The sequence below is a fragment of the Elephas maximus genome, chromosome 2 (assembly GCF_024166365.1).
Source record: "Elephas maximus indicus isolate mEleMax1 chromosome 2, mEleMax1 primary haplotype, whole genome shotgun sequence".
NCBI lineage: Eukaryota > Metazoa > Chordata > Mammalia > Proboscidea > Elephantidae > Elephas > Elephas maximus.
Genome location: NC_064820.1, coordinates 190,228,102 through 190,249,274, shown reverse-complemented (window position 1 = coordinate 190,249,274; position 21,173 = coordinate 190,228,102). Strand labels below are relative to the sequence as shown.

Sequence of the window (21,173 nt, the reverse complement as noted above, 5' to 3'; positions counted from 1 at the left end):
GCTTGCAAACTATTCAGTCCTAAATAATTTAATTCTCAATTTGCTACAGGTGGATTTAGCGATTGGTATAACTCGAATGTGATTGATAAACATAAAAACAGTTCATTTCACAGAGATCGTATGTTGTCATATTTAAACCAAAGACATGGTTTTCGTTTAATTCATGAACTGGAAACACAAATTACTGAAGAACATCGGTGCTGGAAAGCCATTTTGCAACGTGTTGTGCTGTCATTATAACAATTGCTGAATGCGGGCTATCTTTTTGAGGAAGAAATGAAGTGTTTAGGTCCCCACAAAAGGGAAAATTTTGGGGGTTACTTGAACTCGTTGCTCGATTTGATCCATTTCTAGCAGGTCACATCACAAAATATGATAACACAGTAAAGGGCAACCCATCGTATATGTCTAAAACAATGTGTGAAGAATTAATAAACTTAGTAAGTGATAAACTTCAATCAACAATTTTCAGTGAAATAAGTATAGCTCAGTATTTCAGTTTGTGTGTAGATTCCACTCCTGATCTTTCTCAAACAGATCAGCTAAGTGTTGTTTTAAGATATATATCTCCAACATATGGAAAGCCTGTCAAGCAATTTATCAGGTTTACTAGCTTAAAGAGTCAATACCGGTGAAGAAATTGCAAATCAAGTACTTTGCTATTTCTGTGAAGTTTGCAAAACTTATTTTCCTAAGCACAGAGGCCAGTCCTATGACAATGCTGCCAATGTGTCAGGGCATTATAAAGGCATGCGACAGAAAAGTTTAGAATATAATGAATATGCCATTTTCATACCATGTGCTGTGCATTCACAATCTTGTAGGACGTAGTGCAGTAGATTGTTGTCTGGAAGCAGCTGATTTTTTTTCTATTCTTCAGTTACTCTGCACATTTTTTGCCACCTCTACTCACCGATAGAAACCCTGGTGGCACAGTGGTTAAGAGCTACAGCTGTTAACCAAAAGGTCGGTGGTTCGAACCCACCAGGGTGCTCCTTGGAAACCGTGTGGGGCAGTTCTACTCTGTCTCATAGGGTTGCTATGAGTTGGAATCGACTTGGCAGCAGTGGTTTTTTTTTTTTTTTTTTCTTTTAACTCACCGATGGAAAGTTCTTAAAACATATTTAGGCAACAATCAAGTATTAAAATGTCTTTCTAATACATGTTGGGAGGTGCATACTGCAGCAATAAGTGTAATCCTGGAATTGTATACTCAGATTCTAGACGCCTTAGAAAATATTGCCGAAGACCAGACACAAAAAGGAGATACCAAAAGAGAAGCTGAAAACATCGCCAATAAAATGCAAAAGCTAGAATATTTACATTGATTCTGTGGAATAATATGTCGCAGCAGTTTCATCAGACGCATCAAGCCCTCTGAGATTCAGAAGTAACTTTAAAGACATGCACAGATCTCCACCAGTCATTAACAGAGTATTTACATAATTTAAGAGGATATTTTGAAAACACAACAAAACAAATGCTGCCAAATACTAATTATGAAGCAGTTCACCGTTGAAGAAGTATTAGAAAGAAGTAAATGACGGAAGTACTCCAGAAATATCACTGAGTGCCAGAGATCAATTTTGCATAAGCACGTACTACACCATCATCGACACACTTGAATCTTGTATGAAAAGAAGGGCAAAAGTATACGAAGTTCTTTCAAACAGATTTTCCATCTTAATGTGGATACACCTGATGAAGAGTGCATGAAGGCATCCAAGAAATTGGTGCAGGCTTATCCCAATGACTCAAATACAACCTTTGCAGAGAAGCGTGACAATTTCATCCTTGTATGAGAACTAAGTTTATGGACTCAGGAAAGACAAGTTTTGCTCATGTAGGCATGTAAGATTCTATAACAGAAGATAAAATACAATGTATATTTCCCAATGTTGATATTGCTTTATGCATATTCCTAACTGTAATGATCACAAACTGTACAATAGAATGCTCATTTTCCCCCCTAAAGAGACTAAAAACCCGCATCATACAACGATTCAAGAAAGATCCACTATCCTTATTATATATGGAAGTAGATATTGTTTGGCAGCTTAATTGTGATGAAATCATTGAAGCATTTGTAAGAGCAAAGAGAAAGAAATGTTTTTAATTATAATATGTTAGAAATGATATATCTATCTAAAAATAAAATATGGTAATTTGTTGTAATACTTGTTTTCTGATCACTGAATTTTATTTTATGACATCTTTTCATTTGTTCATTTATAATTATACCATTCATTATGAAACAGCATCAATAAAACTGAAGTATGAGTCGTTTACAGCAAAATTGGTGAAAGTCAACTTTTCATTGTGGGAGGTCAACAGAATTTTACATTGATTGTTTCAACAATCTAAGTTCATTCACTCATCTTTGTTGTAGAATATGAGAAATATTCTTTTTGTAGAAAATGCGGTGTATAATAAAAATCTTAGTACCCTGCATTCACTAAAAATTTTACAATCCAGTTCATCTCATTCTACTAAAATGGTATAGGTCACTTTTGTGTTCAATCACTAATCCTATGGTCGCATTTGAAAAGAAGTTACATCGTGGTAGCTAAGACACACACACATACACACATATACACACAAGTATGTATATAATTCACATCTCCTGTTCGAATGCATAAGTAAACAGAGGAAATGGCACCACAGATTATCAGTGTTTAGGGCCCTCACATGCCTTAATCCAGCCCTGTGTACACCAGTGTTCATTGCAGCACTATTCACAATAGCCAAAAGGAGAAAACAACCCAAATGCCCATCAACAGATGAATAGATAAACAAAATGTGATACATACAATGGAATACTACTCGGCCAGATGGAGAAATGTGCTACAGTATGGATGGAGCTCGAACACATTATGCTGAGCAAAACAAGCCATTCACAAAAGGAAAGACATTGCATGAACTCACTTATATAAAAAGACAAGAAAAGGCAAGTGTATACAGACCAAAGTTTCTTAGTGGTTACCAGGGGCAGGAGGAAGGAGAAAAAGGGGGGTTAATGGTGAAGGAAAAATCACATTGATTAAGGGTAGGGTTGCACAGTCGATTGTTACAATTGCTGTCAATAAGTTGTACACCTGTAAAAAGTTGAATTGGGAAAAGTCGTATGATAGATACATTTAAACAACAACAACAACAAAAGAGTAGCTGCTGAGGCTGCTATGTACAACCAAATAAGATTTGATTCCTTGGTTTGGAGGTTTAGGGTCACAGTTTTATGGGGACAACCCAGTTAACGAGCCCAATAATGTGTTTGGTAGTTCTGTTCTACCTCCTGGCTTGTTGCACAGTGCCTGGGGTCTTGAAAGCTTGCAACTGGCCATCCAAGGAACAACAATTGGTCTCTATTCACCCAGAGCAACAGGGGAAGGACAGTCAGGCATAGGAGGAGGATATGTGATGTGTGGATAACTGCCTCCATGAACAACTCTCTTCTTTGCCGTGAGATCAGAAGAACTGGATAGTCCCCGGCTACTATTACTGAATATTTCGATCAAAGATTCCATAGAAGAATCCTGATCAAAAAGGGATAAATGCAGAACAGAATTTCAAATTCTCATAGACTGTAGACTTTCTGGAGCCATGGAAGGTAGATGAACTCCTGAAACTATTTCTCTAAGATAATCTTTATACCTTAAACCAAAAATATCTCCTGATGTCTTCTTAAAACCAAACAATAGTGTAGCTTAATTAGTAAAAAGGTCTGCCTTGAGCATTTTGTCCTTTTAAGAACTACCTACACGGGATCAAATTGACAATAGCAACTCAAAAGATTAGATAGGAACCTTGGGGGGGAACTGAGTTTATGTTAATGGGGGAGCAAGAACTCAGAAAAGGAAGGTGAGAATGGTTACACAACTAGAAAAATCGTAATCGATGTCACTAAATTGTACATATAGAAACTGTTGAATTGGCGTATATTTTGCTGTATCCGTTTTCAACAACAGCAACGATATAAGTAAAATTTAGAAGAAAAAAAAATGAACTGTGAGAAAAAAAAAACCTGTCCAGGGCCATGTACGCAGCAGGTGTCTACTGATTGCTAATAAGGAACAGGACCAGTACTGAGGCCTACTACATACCTCCACCACCTGTCTGTCAGTTTGTTGTGCTGTGGTGGTTTGCATATTGCCATGATGCTAGAAGCTACACCACCAGTATTTCAAATACCAACAGGGTCACCCATGGAGGACAGGTTTCAGCAGAGCTTCCAGACTAAAACAGACTAAGAAGATAGGCCTGGAAAACTACTTCTAAAAATTAGCCAATGAAAACCCTATGGATCTCCACAGAGCACTGTCCCCTATAGTGCTGGCCATTAGCCCCCTAGGGTAAAAGGCACTACATAATAGTTGAAACAATGGACTCAAACATACCAATGATCAAACAGAACAACCAGAGCAGAAATGATGAGAATGCCCACCCATTGCGAAGAACGTAACCCATGTCACTGAACAACTTGTGCAGAAATTGTTGAATGGGAACCTGACCTGCTGTGTAAACCTTCACCAAAAACACAATAAAATGTTATTAAAAAAATAATAATAATAATCACTCAGTTATACATAAGGTCGCCATGAGTAGGAGCCAACGGCCTGAAGAGTGGTATAATTAACCCTATCTCACACATGATGAGGAAACAGAGACGCAGGGAGGTTAAGGACCTTGCCCAAAGCCACACAGCCTATATGCAGTGGGATCAGAATTGAACCCAGACCTAAATCCAAAGCCTGTGCTCCCAGATGATCCAAGGAGCACCTCCTTCCCAGCTTCTCCAGGCTCTGCAGCATGCTACATACCTAACACACACATACACATGTAAGTTACTGAGCAATTACTATCACTCAGTTATTTACTGCATGTCAGCCACTGTGCTAGGTACTTTACTATGCTGTCCCACTTAGTTCTCACAATAACTCTTAGGGGGTAGGTACTTCTCATGTCCCCATTTTACAGATGAGGAAAACCGAGGCACAGAGGGTTAAAGGTTAAAGAATTTGCTCAACATCTGGTAAGCAGCACAGCCAGTCTCAAACCTAGGTCTCTCTTATGTCAATGATCATGTACTTAAGGACCACGGAAGCCACCTAGCTCAGCTCACTGATACCCAGGTGGGTAAACCAAGGCACAGAGGCAAGTGACACAATGAGTCAATGACAAAGCCAGGACCAGAGCCCATGGATCCTGGAACCTTTCTTCTCTGCTTCCCACAGATGGCTTGTTCTTGGCCCCACCCTTGGCAAAGCAATATTTTAACTGGGCCCAGGTGCTTATGGGAGCTACTGGGTGTTGCAAACAGTTAATGTGCTCAGCTGCTAACCAAAAGGTTGGAGCTTCAAGTCCACCCAAATGTGCCTTGAAAGAAAGGCCTGGTGATCTACTTCTGAAAACACAGCCATTGAAAGCCCTATATGGTGCAGAACACACATGGGGTCACTATGAGTGGGAACTGACTTGACAATGACTGGAGTCCTTATGCCACTTGTATGTCTAAGCAAACAAAACCCAAACCTCTACCAGCCCTACCAGCAAGCCTGACTAAAGCTCAAGGGAGCCACTTACCGGCTGATGTTCCAGAACAAATCCCATACTCAGGCCCAGATCCCCACGCTCCGCCGACAGCAGGCCAAAGGCCTCTGAAGGCTGGATGCGTCTCCCCAGCTCTGGTCTCACCGCCAGGCCTCTGGCACTGCCCCTCCCCTCAATGCTCTGCCACAGGTCCATGTGAGGGGGGCAGACCCAACCCAACAAAAATATGCAGCAAACAGACTCATCAGACGAACTGTTGCCCCCATAAGGGAAACAGTCAAAACCTACTCCCCACATGACAAAGTGGGTGGCAGTGCCCCGGGAACAGAAACTTACTAGAAAAGGGGATGAAATTAAAAAACCAAACCCATTGCTATCGAGTTGATTCCAACTCATAGCGACCCTATAGGACAGGGCAGAACTGCCCCATAGCGTTTCCAAAGAACAGCTGGTGGATTCAAACTGTCGGCTTTTTTGTTAGCAGCCGAACGTTTAACTACTGTGCCAAAAGGGGTTGGGGTCAAGGAAAATCTCCCCCAGCAAGCTAGGTCTCACAACACAGACGAGAACTCACCGAGCAGACGGCAAAGAGCCTGGAAGTTCAATGGTCTGCAGTGTTAGTGAAGCTGGGGCTAGAGTGCAGAGCGAGGGAGAAGATGGGGCTGGAGAGAGCCAGCCCACAAAGGTCTTCCACGCCTGAGGCCCCAGGGGCAAAAGGACTCCAAGCCTGAGACAAGGAATAAAGATACGATAATAGTTACAGCAATAGCTGCCCTCTCGTTAGCACTCAAAGGAGCTCTGGTGGCACACGGTATGCACTTGCTGCTAATCGAAAGGCTGGTGGTTGGAATCCACCCAGCAGCTGCTTCTGTAAAGATTACAGCCTAGAAAATCCTATGGGGCAGTTCTACTCTGTCACATGGGGTCTCTATGCGTCAGAATCGACTCAACAGCACCTAGTGACAAAGTTAGTGCTCACTCTGTGCCTGGCACTCGGTTTTGCACTTCCACCTGCCGAGTAAGTGTAGGAACCAAGGGCTGTTTTCCATTTTACACTTGCAGAAGCTGAGGCCCTTGGAGGGTAAACAACTGGCCCAAGGTCACACAGCAAAGACATAAAAGGACAAATTGAAGTCAGGCTGTCAGACTCCAGTGCCTATCCGCTGCCTTTTAACAAACCTGAGTCCTAGAGCTGGGCAGCCCCAGAGTTCAATGCCAGCTCTGCCTCACTCTTGCTGTGCAGCCAAAGACAGGTTATTCCACGCCTCTAAGCCTCAGTTGCTTCATGCGTAGAATGGGGAAAATAATCCCGTGCTCCAGGCTGGTTGTAAGGCTTAGCCCAGATAATGCATGAAAGCACCCATCACATCTAGTGAGCCCTCAGTGCCTGGTGGCTGCTGCAAGTGCCCTGTTGTTGTTAGTCTGATGTGCCTGTACCCTGACCTTCCACACTCCCACTTTTCCTGCTAGAGGACTAGTTAGAACCAAGAGGTCCTGCTGACGACAGGCAATCTCCTTCCTGTTCCCCTCCAGTCTCTCTCTGGGGTCCAATGTACCACCAGAGAGACTCAGGGCAGGGTGAAGGCCGTGCCTGTTCCCCTGACACGTTGCCCCAAGAAGGCTGACACTGGCGGTGGTAACCACTAGAAACTTTAAAAATCCACCTCCTCATCTCAGAGCAAGCGAAACTCCTGGGCTACAGGAATGCTGGCAGGGTGCCCCTTCCCTCTCCATACTGGGAAAGGGGATTGAATCCCCAGAGCCTCACCCTCCCAAAAAAACACACACCTCCAGCTCTGGGACCCTTTCGGATTAGCCCACCGGAGCCATCAGGGCCTGCAGATTCCAGTTGGATGCTCTCAACTCGAGACGCCTCCCTGGGCTCTGACCACCACCACGCGCCCCCCACCGCATCACCAGAGTCCAGACAGGATCTCTCTCACTGCCTACCTTAAGCAGGCCTCTTGGGACTCAGTTTCCTCACTCAATATATTCTTTCTGAAAAAGTCAGCTGGGTGCAGTGGAAAAAATCCAAAATTTTGAATCCAGAGTCCTTGAACAAGTCCCTTCCCCATCTCTGCCTCAGCCCAATTCCTATGAAGTAGGACTATTACCCCTGCCCACCTCAGTCTCCTTTGTAGGATGGAAGAATGGAACAAGCTTCCTGATGTTAAAAATAAAATCAAAAAAGCTTTAAAAGTCTTAAAAGTAGCACCTTCTCTTTTACCTTAGGCAAGTCATTCTCCCAAGCCCTGGTTTCCTCCTCTTCCCTGCCACCCTGTACTTCACAGCACTCGGAGAATACAGATGTGATTCAACTACACTCCTGTTCACCTGGCGCTCACTCTCCCCCTCTAGGCTGGGTGCTCCTTGAGGCCAAGACTGGCTAGGTCTTGTTCCCACAGCAAGTATTTGTGGAATGAATACCTGACTGAATGGATAGATGTGTGACACTGTTGCTTTAAGAAATTAAAAATGCTTTCCAATAGGGCACAGGGCAGCGTTGGTTCAGTGGTAGAATTCTCTCGCCTTCCATACCTGAGACACGGGTTTGCTTCCTGGCCATCACCAGTCCATCAGCAGAGGCTTGCATGCTGCTATGACGCTGAACAGGTTTCAGCGGAGCTTCCAGACAAAGACAGACTAGAAACAAAGGTCTAGCAATCTACTTCTGAAAATCAGCCAGTGAAAACCCCACGGATCACTATGGTCCAATTCCATTGCCAGTGGTGTCCTCATGAGCCAGGGGCCAGCTCAATAGTAGCTAACACCAATGACACCCAATAGGACAGCTTCCCATCTTTCCCATGTCCCAAAAAACATGTCTCAGAGTTTCCCATCCTAGCAGACTGGAAGAAACGGTCTGCACCTCACTGAGGAGGCTGAGAGGGGGCATGGAAGGAAACTCACAAACTTGGACACATTTGTGGTGAGAGAGGAAGCGGCGCTGCGGGAGGGACAAGGGGCCAGCGGAAGCCCCCAGCCCCGGCCCACCTCATTCCTGCCCTGTCTGGGGAAGGCCCGGACCTAGCCGAGCCTGGCGGCAGGAACAATGTCAGGCAGGTGTCGGTCGAGCTGTGTGAAAGGCTCAGCCCGGTGTCATTGTCAGAGCTCAGCCAAGTGCAGAAAAGCAATTTACTGGTCACGCCGCCTGCTCCCCACGGAAATTTTTTAAATTCTTCCAATTTGAGCTATCCACGGTGTCCCGAGGCTTGTGGAGAAGGGATTTTATTAAATTCCCAGCTTCCCGCTTCCTGGGGTGGCCGGCGGCAAAGGGTGGGACTCACCCCATGGGAGGAGGAACAGGGCAGTGTCTGGCATTGAATGTGCTCACGGAAACAAAAACGTGGCTACGGCAGAGGAGGAGGGGGGCATTCTAGTTCTGGTGGCTGATGGGGAGGGGGCGGAACCCAGAGACCCTGTTGCTAAGACTGGACCAGTCCCCAAAACGTACAGATGGGAAAGGCAAGGGCATAGGTGTATCCATTTCCCAGCAGATCTGTGTGTCTTCCCAGCAGATGAGAATTTGCAAAACTTCTTGCATCCCTACCATATATATCTCTTTTGCCTCACAGTCACCTGTTTCACAAATGATGAAACTCAGACTCCCAGGGGGTCCACAGATAGAAAAGATGAAGCTGAGGTTCAAGCCCAGGTTCACCGGATTGCAAAGTCCGGAACTCTTCCCTCATTGACAGAGGTCTCCCTTGGCCCCTCTCATCATCACCCTTTAACCATCCCTGTCCCGAAGTAGCTGCTCCCCTGGCATCTGCCCAATGAGACCTTAGCAGTGAGCAAGCTTTAGACCCCAGCAACTAACACTTGGGTCCCACCTCTCATCTCTACCACAAATGCTCACCCACCTTTGTCCCTGGGGCGCAAATGGGAACATGAGCTTGCCAGCCTTGCCTGATACCCCCTAGGTTAGGTTTCTTTATCGTTTAGGGATCATGAATGCTTCTGAAAATCTGCAGGGAACTGAGGACCCTCTCCCAGACACCAGCACACTTAAGCACCACTTTGCATGCAATGTTTCAGGGACTCCCCTCCCCCACCATAATCCTATTCTTAGATACTCTAGGATGGAGTTATGAGCTTAAAACATCAACAGTTTGGATGGGGAAAGGCTGGAGAGGACACAGGGGCAAACAAAGGGAAAAGTCAAAGTAGGGGGAAGGTAGGGGGCTGGTGAGGAGGCTGCCATACCCGCATCTGCTTGGCGGCTGCTTCCTGGCCTGACCCAGGAGGACCAACCAGCTCTTTTCCAAGAGGTGCTCTATACTGGAGGTGAAGATGGGATGAAGAGTCTGGGCTTCCAAGGAGAACACAAAGACCACACAGCAACCCTTCCTGGACCCCACTTCAAAGAAAACCAGGGGGCAGCAGGCATCAAGGGGCTCAGGCAGCAAGGTCCACCTGCCTCCTCTCCATCTCTATCCCCATCTCATCACCCACCCCCACACCCCTGTCCCCCAACCTCAGGCTCAGCACTCTGGAAAAGAGCTCTCTCCCAGGTGACAAAGTAGACACTCTGAACACCCTGGAGTGACGGTGGGGCCTGATCTCTGCTTGGCACTGGTCTCACTGATACCAGCCCTTCACCGCCCCCACCCCGTCACCACACAGGGTCACATCTGCTTTGGCAAACAGCCAGTCTTAAGTTACTGACTCCAGTTGTATTGATTCAAGTAGCCACTGGGGACCCCAGCCTGCCTGACAGGAGGAAAGAACCCATCAGTCTGTCCATGCATCTAGCCATCCATCCTTCCATCGCCCAGCCACGCTGACTGCCCCCAGCTCGATGTCCATCATGATGGTAGCAATCCTCTTAGAGGATGGGGAAGGGAGAGAAGCAGAGCGCCCACCATCAACACCACCAAACGCTGCAAGAATCTGCAGAGTCTCAACAGTACTCAACACACATAACACTCCTAAACCAAAAAAAAACCAAACCCAGTGCCGTGGAGTCTATTCCAACTCATAGCGACACTCCTGGGGGGCGGAAAACTGGGAGAACCACCATCTTTCCATGCTCAAGGCTCTCTCTGGGCATCCCCAGAACCCAGAAGGCAAAGGCCTAAGCATCCCCCCTCCTAACCTGGTGAGGACACCTGCCTTCAACCAAGTGAAGGAAGGGACAGATAATCCTCTTTTGGCCCGAGTCCAGCTCCTCCAAGAGTCCCTCCCGTGCAGCTCTAGGTGAGCCCGGGTTTGGGCAGCTGGGGCTTCCTATTCCCTTTGCCCACCACCGCTCTCCCGCCCCACCGGTGCTGAGGCAGCCTTGGTCTGGTTCTAATCGGGGCTGAAGTCGGCTCCCTCTTCTCTCTCCCTCCTCCTCCCCTCCTTTTTCCTTCATTTCCACGGCTTTGGAAGTCAGAGCTTTCCAACTGTCTGCGTGCCAAGACCTTCCCGAGTCTGAAAGCTGCTGAAGTAACAGATCAGATTTTAGCAAGTGCTTTCCAGGCTGAGCGCCAAGCTCTCTTCTGATTCACGGAGAGCGATCGAACGAGCGGGGAGCGAGGCGGGGAACCAGCTGAGGGCTGCACCACCTTGGGCGAGGGCGCGCGCAGGGCGGCCGGGCCCCAAGCGACCGCGAGGGCAACTGCCCCTTGGTCCGGACGCCCTGCTGTGCCCCTCTCGCCCCGCGTCGCCCCTAGTCCCGCGCCCAGCCGTCGCTCCCCCGACCCCGCCTCGCGAAATGCTGCAAACGCCTTTGAAACCACAGAGTAATTTACAACTGAAGCTTTCTCTCTGGACTCGAAATCCACTCCGCTGAAAGGAGCTTTTTTGTTTGGAAGAGCGAGCAGCGATATTAACGGACGGCTGGCAGAGAAAAAGGAGCCTTGGTGGCGCAGTGGTTAAGCGCTCGAATTTACAACCGAACCTTTCTCTCTGGACTCGAAATCTACTCCGCTGAAAGGTGCTTTTTTGTTTGGAAGAGCGAGCAGCGATATTAAGGGACCGCTGGCAAAGAAAAAGGAGCCCTGGGGGCGCAGTGGTTAAGCGCTCGGCTGTTAACCTAAAGGTCGGCGGTTCAAACCCACCAGTCCCTCCGTGGGAGAAAGATGTAGCAGTCTGCTTCTGTAAAGACACACTGCCTTGGAAACCCTATGCGGTAGTTCTACTATATCCTACAGGGTCGCTATGAGTCCGAATAGACTCAACGGCAACGGGTTTGGTTTGGTTTGGCAGTGAAAAGCCCTAGGTTCCAACTCCTTGCCGGCTGCTGGCAGGGGTCTTGGACTCGGGCACATTGCTATCACTGAGCCCGCCGGCTCTGGGAGATCTCCTCTCAGGCGAGGCCGAAAGGGGCAGCGAAAGCCCGCGCCGGTCTATGCTCCCAGCACAGCCCCTTGGCCTTGACCGGTCCCCACCCGGCGCAGAGCGCGCGCGGAGCCGCCCTCCAGCGCCCTGGGAACAGGTGCACTGGGCTCTGCGCCCAGGAGGGTGGGGCACAGGGAGGGGGCGCGGCTCGGGGGAGGGGGGTCAGCATCTACCTCGAGGCAGGGGCGAGAGGAGATCAGAGTGAGGACCCCACGTACCTGTACCTGGAAGCACAGCAGCAGGAAGTGTAAACACCTGCGGGAGAGAGATGAAGAGGCGGTCAGTGGGGCCTGACGGGGGAGGGGAAACGCGCGGACAGACACGCAGTCGGAAAGTCAGACGAACAGACGGGCGGGCAGACAGAGTCACAGGCACAGAGACCGACCGCCAGGCAAGGGCGAACAGCCCGCGCGCGGGCGCTTACAGGCAAGTGCAGGCGGCGGGCGCTGAATACATCGCTGGGCGGGAGGGAGGCGGCGGCTCCTAGCCCAGCTTGCACATGTCCGCTCCGCGCGGCCGGGACCGGGCGCCTCCGCCGCCGTCGCCGCCGCCGCCGCCGCTGCTGCTGCTCCCTCCTTGCCGGCTGCTGCTGCAGACTCTGCTGCTCCGGGGCGCTCCGCCGCGCGCCCTGCGGCATCAGCGCCCCGCGCGGCTCCTTCCGAGCGCTGCGCCCTCCGGCCTGGCGCGGGGGCTGCGGAGCGGCCGCTGCTGTGCAGGAGGTACTTGCCGGTGCGGAGACGTTTGCTCAGTGCCGGCCGTCCGGGCGTCCGCGGGTTGCTGGCTGCCCAGCTCACTCTGAGAGCGGCATTCGCCGCGGGGCTGGCAGCTGGGGCGCGCTCTCCGGCCCGCGCGCTGGGCTGCGCGGGGCCAGGGGTCAGTGCTGCGAGGCCGGGGCGCGCGGCTGCAGCACGAACGCGTCACGGCCGCTCCGTCTGGGCGCCCGCCGGCTCATGTCTCCTCCTCCGTGTCTCTCCGGCCGTGCGCATCGCCGCCTCCCACCACAGGCGGCGGCCGGGGCGTTTTCTACGCGCGGGCGGCGAGGGGGCGGGGGGCCGGGGGCGGGTCCGGGCCCGAGCAGGCACAATGAGGATGCGGGGCCCGGGGGCTCCCCCCTCGGGGCGCGGCCGGACGGGCGCTCAGCTCGCTTGGGTGCGCCGCGCCCACATCAAAGACAGCCCTGCCTGCTTGTCTGCCTGCCGCGGCCTCTCCACTGCCTCCTCCTTCTCCTGGCGGCTCCGGGGTGTAGGGGAGGCGCTCAGACTCTCTGCGATGGGACCTGCAGCTCCGAAGGGCAGAGCCTGCGAAGCTGGAGCTGGTGAGCGCTGGAAGCCGTCGAAACGCTGCGCCTGGGCGCAGTGATCCGCGCCACGGCGCAAACGCTGCCGGAATTAAGCAGGCTGCGGGGTCCCAAGAACGCAGTTAGGTGCGGAACGACCTCCCTCGCCCACAGTCGCTGCTCACACTCATTTACACCCACCAGCGCTGGAGTAGGGATCGGGGAGGGGGCGGGTCAGGCCCAGCCCCCGAAGCGGCTCCACTGAACGGGGCGGGGGTCACTTTTACCCGTCTTGTGGGTCCACGCAGGATCTTGACGTTTCCCAGCTACCTTCTTGGCTCTTTGACCACTGAAGTGAGTCCCTCCCTTCTCTATCTAGAGAGCAGGGGGCGTCCGGGGCGTCTCTTCTTCCCTGGGACTCCGGGTTCGGTTCCTTAGACCCCAGCGGGCTCTTTGGTAGGTTAGCTAGCTTTGGAAACGCACGGCTGCCACCTCGCGGTCACGAGTCATCACTGCAACCCCAACCTGACGTGCTACATGCCCTGGAAGAGCCAGCAGGACTCTGGTCAGCGACCACTCTGGGACCTCTTGTGGGCCCCCTCCCACGAACCCGGCTGAGCTTAGCTTCTGTTTGCATACTAAGCAGCTCGGTTCCTTCGACCTGGAACCCTCTCAACTCTCCCTTCTCACCGCCTTAGTCCTTCCAGAGACATAACTCCAGTCCTTCCCACCAACCCCAAAATGTGTTTTTGTCCCAGGCAACTACCTCACTGCCTACAGCCCACGTCAGCGGGACCCGGATTTGACTTAACGCTAAGTGAAACAAGGCCGCAGTGGGAAAGGAATTGGAGAACAAACTCAAAAAGTAAAACTTAGGAATTCGGAGTATTTGGTTTAAAGCGTCCTTTTTCGTTGGCTGAGGTACATAGTTTCATTTCACAAGAGCATAAACAGAGAGAGGTAGGTATTATCCAACAATGTTATTTCCTATCGTGGGATATGAAATATCAGTAATTGTTCTGATATCAGGCCTCTCTGCAAGCTATTTTAAGTAATCAGCTTTCTCTCCCAAAACTGAGGCTATCTTTAACAGATATGGGACAATAATGTGAAAAACCTTTTCAAAACGAGGTGCTGACTGAAAGTTCTTGCATGAAGCTGCAGGGCTGCATTTACTTACTCTGACTGCTAGAATTGGCCTTGCAAAAGGCCTAGGTTTTTTCTGCTAACTTCCCAAGTTCCAGACAAAATGAACTGATCCCAAGACAGGCTATAATGACCAACTAAAAAACAGATTGATATGGCCCCACTACAGCCTCAGTCATTGCCATCACCCTTGGTCTTCCTTTGCATGAAGACCTCTGACAGACCCAGTCAAGAGGTGGTTTTACCTTCCAAAACCAAACCAAACCTGTTGCCAGCGAGTGAATTCCGACTCGTAGCGACCCTATAGGACAGGGTAGAACTGCACCATAGGGTTTCCAAGGCTGTAAATCTTTACAGAAGAGACTGCCACATCATTCTTCTGCAGAGCAGCTGGTGGGTTTGTACCAGTGATCTTTAGATTAGTAGCTGAGCACTTGGTTTTTGGCCATCTGCTATAAAGGGGCTTTTAAGTATCTCAGGGCTAAGAATCACACCTCCAGGTTTGTAAAATTACTCTTGCTGTCTATCACGTTTGAATAGAATTGGTATATAATTACCTCTTGTTGATGTTAGTTGGCCCCTGATTCATGGTGACCCATTCACAACAGAAAGAAATACTGCCTTTAACTTGTCCAAGGCAAGGTCATGGAAGCTCCATAGAGACATCCAAACTCCCTGAGGGACTGAATTATTGCGCTGAGGGCTGTGGGGACCATGGTCTCAGGAAACATCCAGTTCAATTGGCATAACATAGTTTATAGGGAAAATGTTTTACATTCTTTGGTGAGTAGCGTCTGGATTCTTAAAAGCCTGTGAACAGCCATCTGAGGTACCCCACTGGCCTTACCCCATCGGGAACAAGGGAAAATGAAGAAAACCAAAGACACAAGGGAAAGATTAGTCCAAAGGACTAATGGACCACAACCACCACAGACCCCACCAGACTGAGTCCAGCACAACTAGATGGTGCCCGGGCTACCATCACTGACTGCTCTGACAGGAATCACAATAGAGGGTCCCAGACAGAGCTAGAGAAAAATGTAGAACAAAATTCTAACTCACCAAAAAAGACCAGACTTACTGGCCTGACAGAGACTGGAGTAACCCCTAGAGTATAGCCCCCAGACACCCTTTTAGCTCAGTAATGAACTCACTCCTGAGGGTCAATCTTTAGCCAAAGATTAGACAGGGTCATAAGACAAAATGAGACTAAAGGGGCACACCAGCCCAGGGGCAAGGACTAGAAGGCGGGGTGGGGGGGGCAGGAAAGCTGGTGATTGGGAACCCAAGGTCGAGAAGGGAGAGTGTTGACATGTCGTGGGTTTGGTAACCAGTGTCACAAAACAATGTGTACCAATTGTTTAATGAGAAGCTAGTTTGTTCTGTAAACCTTCATCTAAAGTACAATAAAAAAAAAAGTGAGATAGGATATAAATCAAATAAACTGTTGATATCTTGAGGAAAAATAAAATAAGTGCTGCCCAATTCTGTGCCATCCCCGTGATCAGCTGTAGATTGGATTGTTGCAATCTATAGGGTTTTCACCGGCTAATTTTCAGAAGCAGATCACTAGGCCTTTCTTCCTAGACGCTCTTAGTCTGGAAGCCTTTCTGAAACCTGTTCAGCATCACAGCAACAGTAAGTCTCCACTGACAGATGGGTGGTGGCTGCACATGAGGTGCACTGGCAGGGAATTGAACCCCGGTCTCCCACATGGAAGGGGAGAGCTCTGCCACTGAACTAGCAGTGCTTCATATAACTGTTGTTGTTGTAGGTGCCGTCGAGTCAGTTCCGACTCATAGCGACCCTGTGCACAACAGAACGAAACACTGCCCGGTCCTACGCCACCCTCACAATTGTTGTTATGCTTGAGCGCATTGTTGCAGCCACTGTGTCAATCCACCTCGTTGAGGGCCCTCCTCTTTTCTGCTGACCCTGTACTCTGCCAAGCATGATGTCCTTCTCCAGGGACTGATCACTCCTGACAACATGTCCAAAGTAGGTAAGACACAGTCTCGCCATCCTTGCCTCTAAGGAGCATTCTGGTTGTACCTCTTCCAAGACAGACTTGTTCGTTCTTTTGGCAGTCCGTGGTGTATTCAACGTTCTTCGCCAACACAATTCAAAGGCGTCAATTCTTCTTCGGTCTTCCTTATTCATATTGTCCAGCTTTCCCATGCATATGATGCGATCAAGAGAGGGAGGTATTATCCTGCTTACTTCCTATTTAAAATGCTTGCAGCTTCTTTCAATGCTCAGATAAAGTATATTTGTTGATCCCATCTATTACGCAGATAAGACTGACCCAAAAATTGAGTCAAGAGAACCAAAAAAAAAAAAAAACCCCGTTGCCGTCAAGTCATCTCCGGCTCATAGCAACCGTATAGAACGGAGTAGAACTGCCCTGTAGGGTTCCCAAGGAGCAGCTGGTAGATTTGAACTGCTGACCTTTTGGTTAGCAGCCAAGTTCGTAATCACTGTGCCACCAGGGCTCCATCAAGAGAACAAATCTGAGTAAATTTAAGAACATAAAGTTAAGAGTCAGATGGCCTAGATTTACTTATAAATTTCAGCAACGGTCTGAGACTCTGCTTCATCATCTGCAAAACATGGCTAGTAACACCTCTCTCAGTTGTTGAGAGGACTGAATGAGGTCATCCAGAGCTTGGTACATAATGAAGCTCCAAAGGTTTTACCTATTGTGAACCAATACCCACAGTTCTGGTTTTCCTATTATTTTTATTTTCATAATTTCATGCAGCAGGGAGGCAGAATAGTTCCCTATTTACTGTTGAAGAGGCTTCCAGCCAGAATCTTTGTATTTGGACTCCAAATCCAGTCATCTTGCCACAGGATTCCTTTTTCCCACAATTCACACACTCAAACTTAGTTTCCATGTACCTTTTTTTATAGTTACCAAACAGAGATCCTGATGGCATAGTGGTTAAGCCCTACGGCTGCTAACCAAAAAGGTCGGCAGTTCAAATCCACCAGGTGCTCCTTGGAAACTCTATGGGACAGTTCTACTCTGTTCTATAGGGCCGCTATGAGTCGGAATCGACTCGATGGCCATGGGTTTGGTTATTTACCAAACGCATGAATCTTAAGTGATTTTTTCTACCTGAATTTGGCATATTTTTATAGCATTTAATATACACTGCTAATAGTCACTTCTCAGCTCATTCCATCATTATTGAGATCCTATTGTGTTTTTTTTTATTGTGTTCAGTGAAGAAGACAAGGCTCCCGCAGGAAAAGCACTTAGCTTCTACCAGGGAAGATGGGCAGTAAGCAAATAAGCCAAGAGATAAATTCTAGCTCATCAGTGGTTTGAGGGAAACAAATAGGAGTATGGTAGAGAACAGCAAGGGGGATGTAGCGGCCAGAGAAGACACATTACCAGTTAACATTTAAGACCCAAAGGCAGAAGAGCTAGCAATGCAAAGGACTATTCCAAGCAAGAGTTGTTAGGTGACCTGCAGTGGGAAAAGGCTAGGTGACTGGCAGGGTTAGCCAGGGGAGAATGGCAACAGATGAGGGTAAAAAAAAAAACAGGCAAATGCTTGCTATGGTAGGCCATTACAGGAGTTTGGATTTTATTCCAAGACAATAGGTTGCCACCAGGGACTTTTTTTTAACTTTGAGGTACTATTTACATACAACTTTAAAATTATTTTTTTAAATGTACAGTTCAGTTTCAACAAGTTCATACCCATGTAAACACTAGCAGAATTTTCTATCACCCCAAAATGTTCTCTTGCACCTCCTCAGCCAAACCTCTTCTCCATCATTGGCACAAAGCGACTGCGGATCTGGTAGCACTAGAGTCTTCTCTAGTTCCACGTAAACGGAACCATATGGTAGTATGCCGTTTTGTGCCCGGCTTCTTTTGCTCACCATGTTTTTGAGAGTCATCTGTTGTTGGGTTTGTCGGTAGTTCTTTTTTAGTGCTAAACAGTATTCCACAGTATGGACACACCACAATTTGGCAGTTTCTCAAAGGCTTTAAAACTAAGGGTCCAGATCCAGTTTGATTTTATAGCTTACTGCAGCTGCTAAGTAAACCATGAATTTGAATGGTACAACTGTGGCTATAAGGAGGCCAGTGAGAAGACTGTTACCAGTCCGGACAAGAGTGTGGTAGCTTGGGCTCAGTGGCCATATGCTACTTTGGAATCAGACACATTTGTAGTCAATTCCCAGCTCTAGGCTTACTTAGGCTAGTTTACTTCATTTTTTTTAATTGTAGTAAATGTATATTTAAATATATATATGTATAAAAAACATTTGCTATTTCAACATTTTTTCCATGTACAATTCAGTGACATTGATTACATTCATGTTGTGTACCCATCACCACTATCCATTTCCCAATTTTCCCATCAACCTTCACAGTTCAGCGCCCCCTAAGTGTTGACTCTTTCCCTCTTCCTCCCACCCCTGGTAACCACTAGTAAACCTTAGTCACCATACATTCATCTAGATATTTCACAGAAGTGAGATCGTCCAATAGTTGTCCTTTTGTGACTTTGCAGTATTGTTTTCCAGGTTCATCCATGTTGTGGCATGTGTAAGAACTTCATTTCTCTTTATGCTGGAGTAAAGCTCCATGCATGTGTGTGCATTGTTTATTCATGCTGTTGACGGACATCTGGGTTGCTCCCACCTTTCGGCTATTGTGACGAGTGCATGTCTGTGTGCTCTTGCTTTCAATTCTTTTGGGCCTAGAAGTAAAATTGATGGATCATATGGCAATTCTGTTTAGCTTTCTGAGGAACCTCCAAACTGTTTTCATACTTTACTTTTCTTACCAGAATTTCATCTGTAAAACTACTGTTCTTAAAGGGAGTCAAGAATGTATGCTAATTGCTAATCCAAAGCACACAGAACTTGGAGAGGAGGGTGTACGGTATGTACCGAAATGCACTTAGGTGGTTCTCCTTTTCAAATGCAAAAGTAAACTAAGACAGTGTAGCAATCTGACACTTGTTTTCCACATTTCCCCCAAACCTTATTGAAAGACTCACCCCAAGTATGACTTGGGGAGTCTGTGGAAGGTTAAGTATTGTGGAGGCAGAAAGATTCAAGAACCCCAGCCTAGGACATACGATAAACGCAGCTGTAAGCACTCTGGCAGTACTGTCTTCAGTCAGTCCAAGTAGCCCAGTTGGGGTTCTAAGGTTTTCCCAAAACCTTCACAGCTCTACCGCCAAGTCCATGAGTCAAGGGGAAACTGACTGATAGACATGGCTGGAAGGTTTCCTTAAACTTTTTGAAGGAACTGTACCCCCACAGCCTAGACCACTTACCTTTGACAAATATTTTTGTTAGCTGCTGCCAATTTTGACTCAGTGACCTCATGCGACACAGTAGGGTTTTTTAGGCTGTAATCTTTATAGATCACCGGGTCTTTCTCCCATGGAGCCGCTGGGTGGGTTCTAACCACCAACCTTTCAGTTAGTAGCTCAGTGTATTATGTGTAACCCCCAATGTCTTAACCTTTTTTTCTTGAACAATCTGAAAAAGAAATCTGAAAAAGACAATGTTCACCATCTCCCCTCCTTGCTCATTAAGCTACTATTTTAAGTCAAAATCATGAAATAGCTTCTGCAAGCTTTGATACACACAAATATCCTGGCTATATATACCCATGTTTTCATGATCCAGTTTTCTAGTCTGATCTGCTCTCCCTAAATGGCCTTAGTTTACTAGTGTAACCTACTTTGTTCTCTGGCTACAACTGAAGGTACAGCCCATGAACTCTGGAGTTCTCACCCAGGACCTACCTTGACACGATTAAAGACTTCAAATGAAGAGCTCCCAGCCAATGCATCACTCAGTGCTCTCCAACTATTTTTCCCTTGTCTTTTCAAAGAGAGGGTCTGACCTAGTCATCCATGGATAAAGCCCACTGAACAACCCAGTATTTGACAACTAACATTAAGAAGCACTGCTCCCACCAGACTGTGGTCTCTAAAGGCCATTCTTTTTAAAAGCAACCAGGGCTCCTCTGAGAAATTGCTAATCCCAAGTCTAAGAAAATGAACAAGATGAACCCAGAGAGCAAGAAGTATCAGATAGACCACTGTGGTCTGTAGTAAACAGGAGCAAGCTTAAAGGGGATGTCATACTGGCCAAAATTAAGGTAACATTAGCATCAAAAAAAAAGATGGAGTTGAAGTATCCGTACGTAAGAATGTGAGTTCATGATGCTTGAATTCATTAGTTACTTTTGGAGGTTCCTAGAGCATCAACCTATCATTCTGAAAACTGGTAAAAATATCAAACATTAAAGATACATATTTCCTTCCAAGTTACACAAATGGGGGCAATTAAAGCGGGGATTTTCATTTAATAAATTATAAACCCAAAAAGCCTGCCAGGAAACTAATGGCCATTAAGACACATTCTACTCAGATCGGCTTAAGGGAAACATTTATAGTTATCCTATCAACAGGTACTAAGAAAGATAAACTACCTAACTCAAGTATTATTCTTGGTAAATGAATGTAACTCAGTATTAAACAGAATAAACCAGCTTCTCTTAAAGACTCCTCCAGTTTAAATCAAGAAAAATTACTACCAGGATAAACAGAAATTGCATATTTTTCTTACTGGTCTTAGAAAACTTGAAAAACTTTAAAAGGAAATAGAGATTTTGTGCTTTTCTTTCCATAACAGCTGTCGTATTTTGATTTTGGCAACTAAACTGACATTGATCTCCAAGGATGGTCAATCGCACACTGTTCAACAAGGAAGTTAGTGTTCTTCAATGGATTTCTGCAGTCACAAGCCTAGGAGGGAGGTAAGTATTCAAATGACCACCACTTAATCCTCTCTCTCTACCCTTCCACAAAACAAGCCCTGTTTGGAACGATCT

At 47.4% G+C, this 21,173-nt stretch overlaps 1 protein-coding gene across 1 annotated transcript in view; it reads right to left on the bottom strand.

Annotated features, from left to right (window-relative positions):
* The window catches only part of FGF18 (fibroblast growth factor 18), a 42,726-nt gene extending 30,321 nt beyond the window's left edge, over positions 1–12,405 (bottom strand). The window contains exons 1-2 of the mRNA XM_049858900.1: positions 12,296–12,405; positions 12,090–12,126 (exon numbers count right to left, since the gene is read on the bottom strand). Coding sequence (XP_049714857.1) covers positions 12,090–12,126; positions 12,296–12,327 — 69 coding nt within the window. The 5' untranslated portion in view covers positions 12,328–12,405. The remainder of the gene's footprint in view (positions 1–12,089; positions 12,127–12,295) is intronic.
* Positions 12,406–21,173: the final 8,768 nt, after the last annotated feature.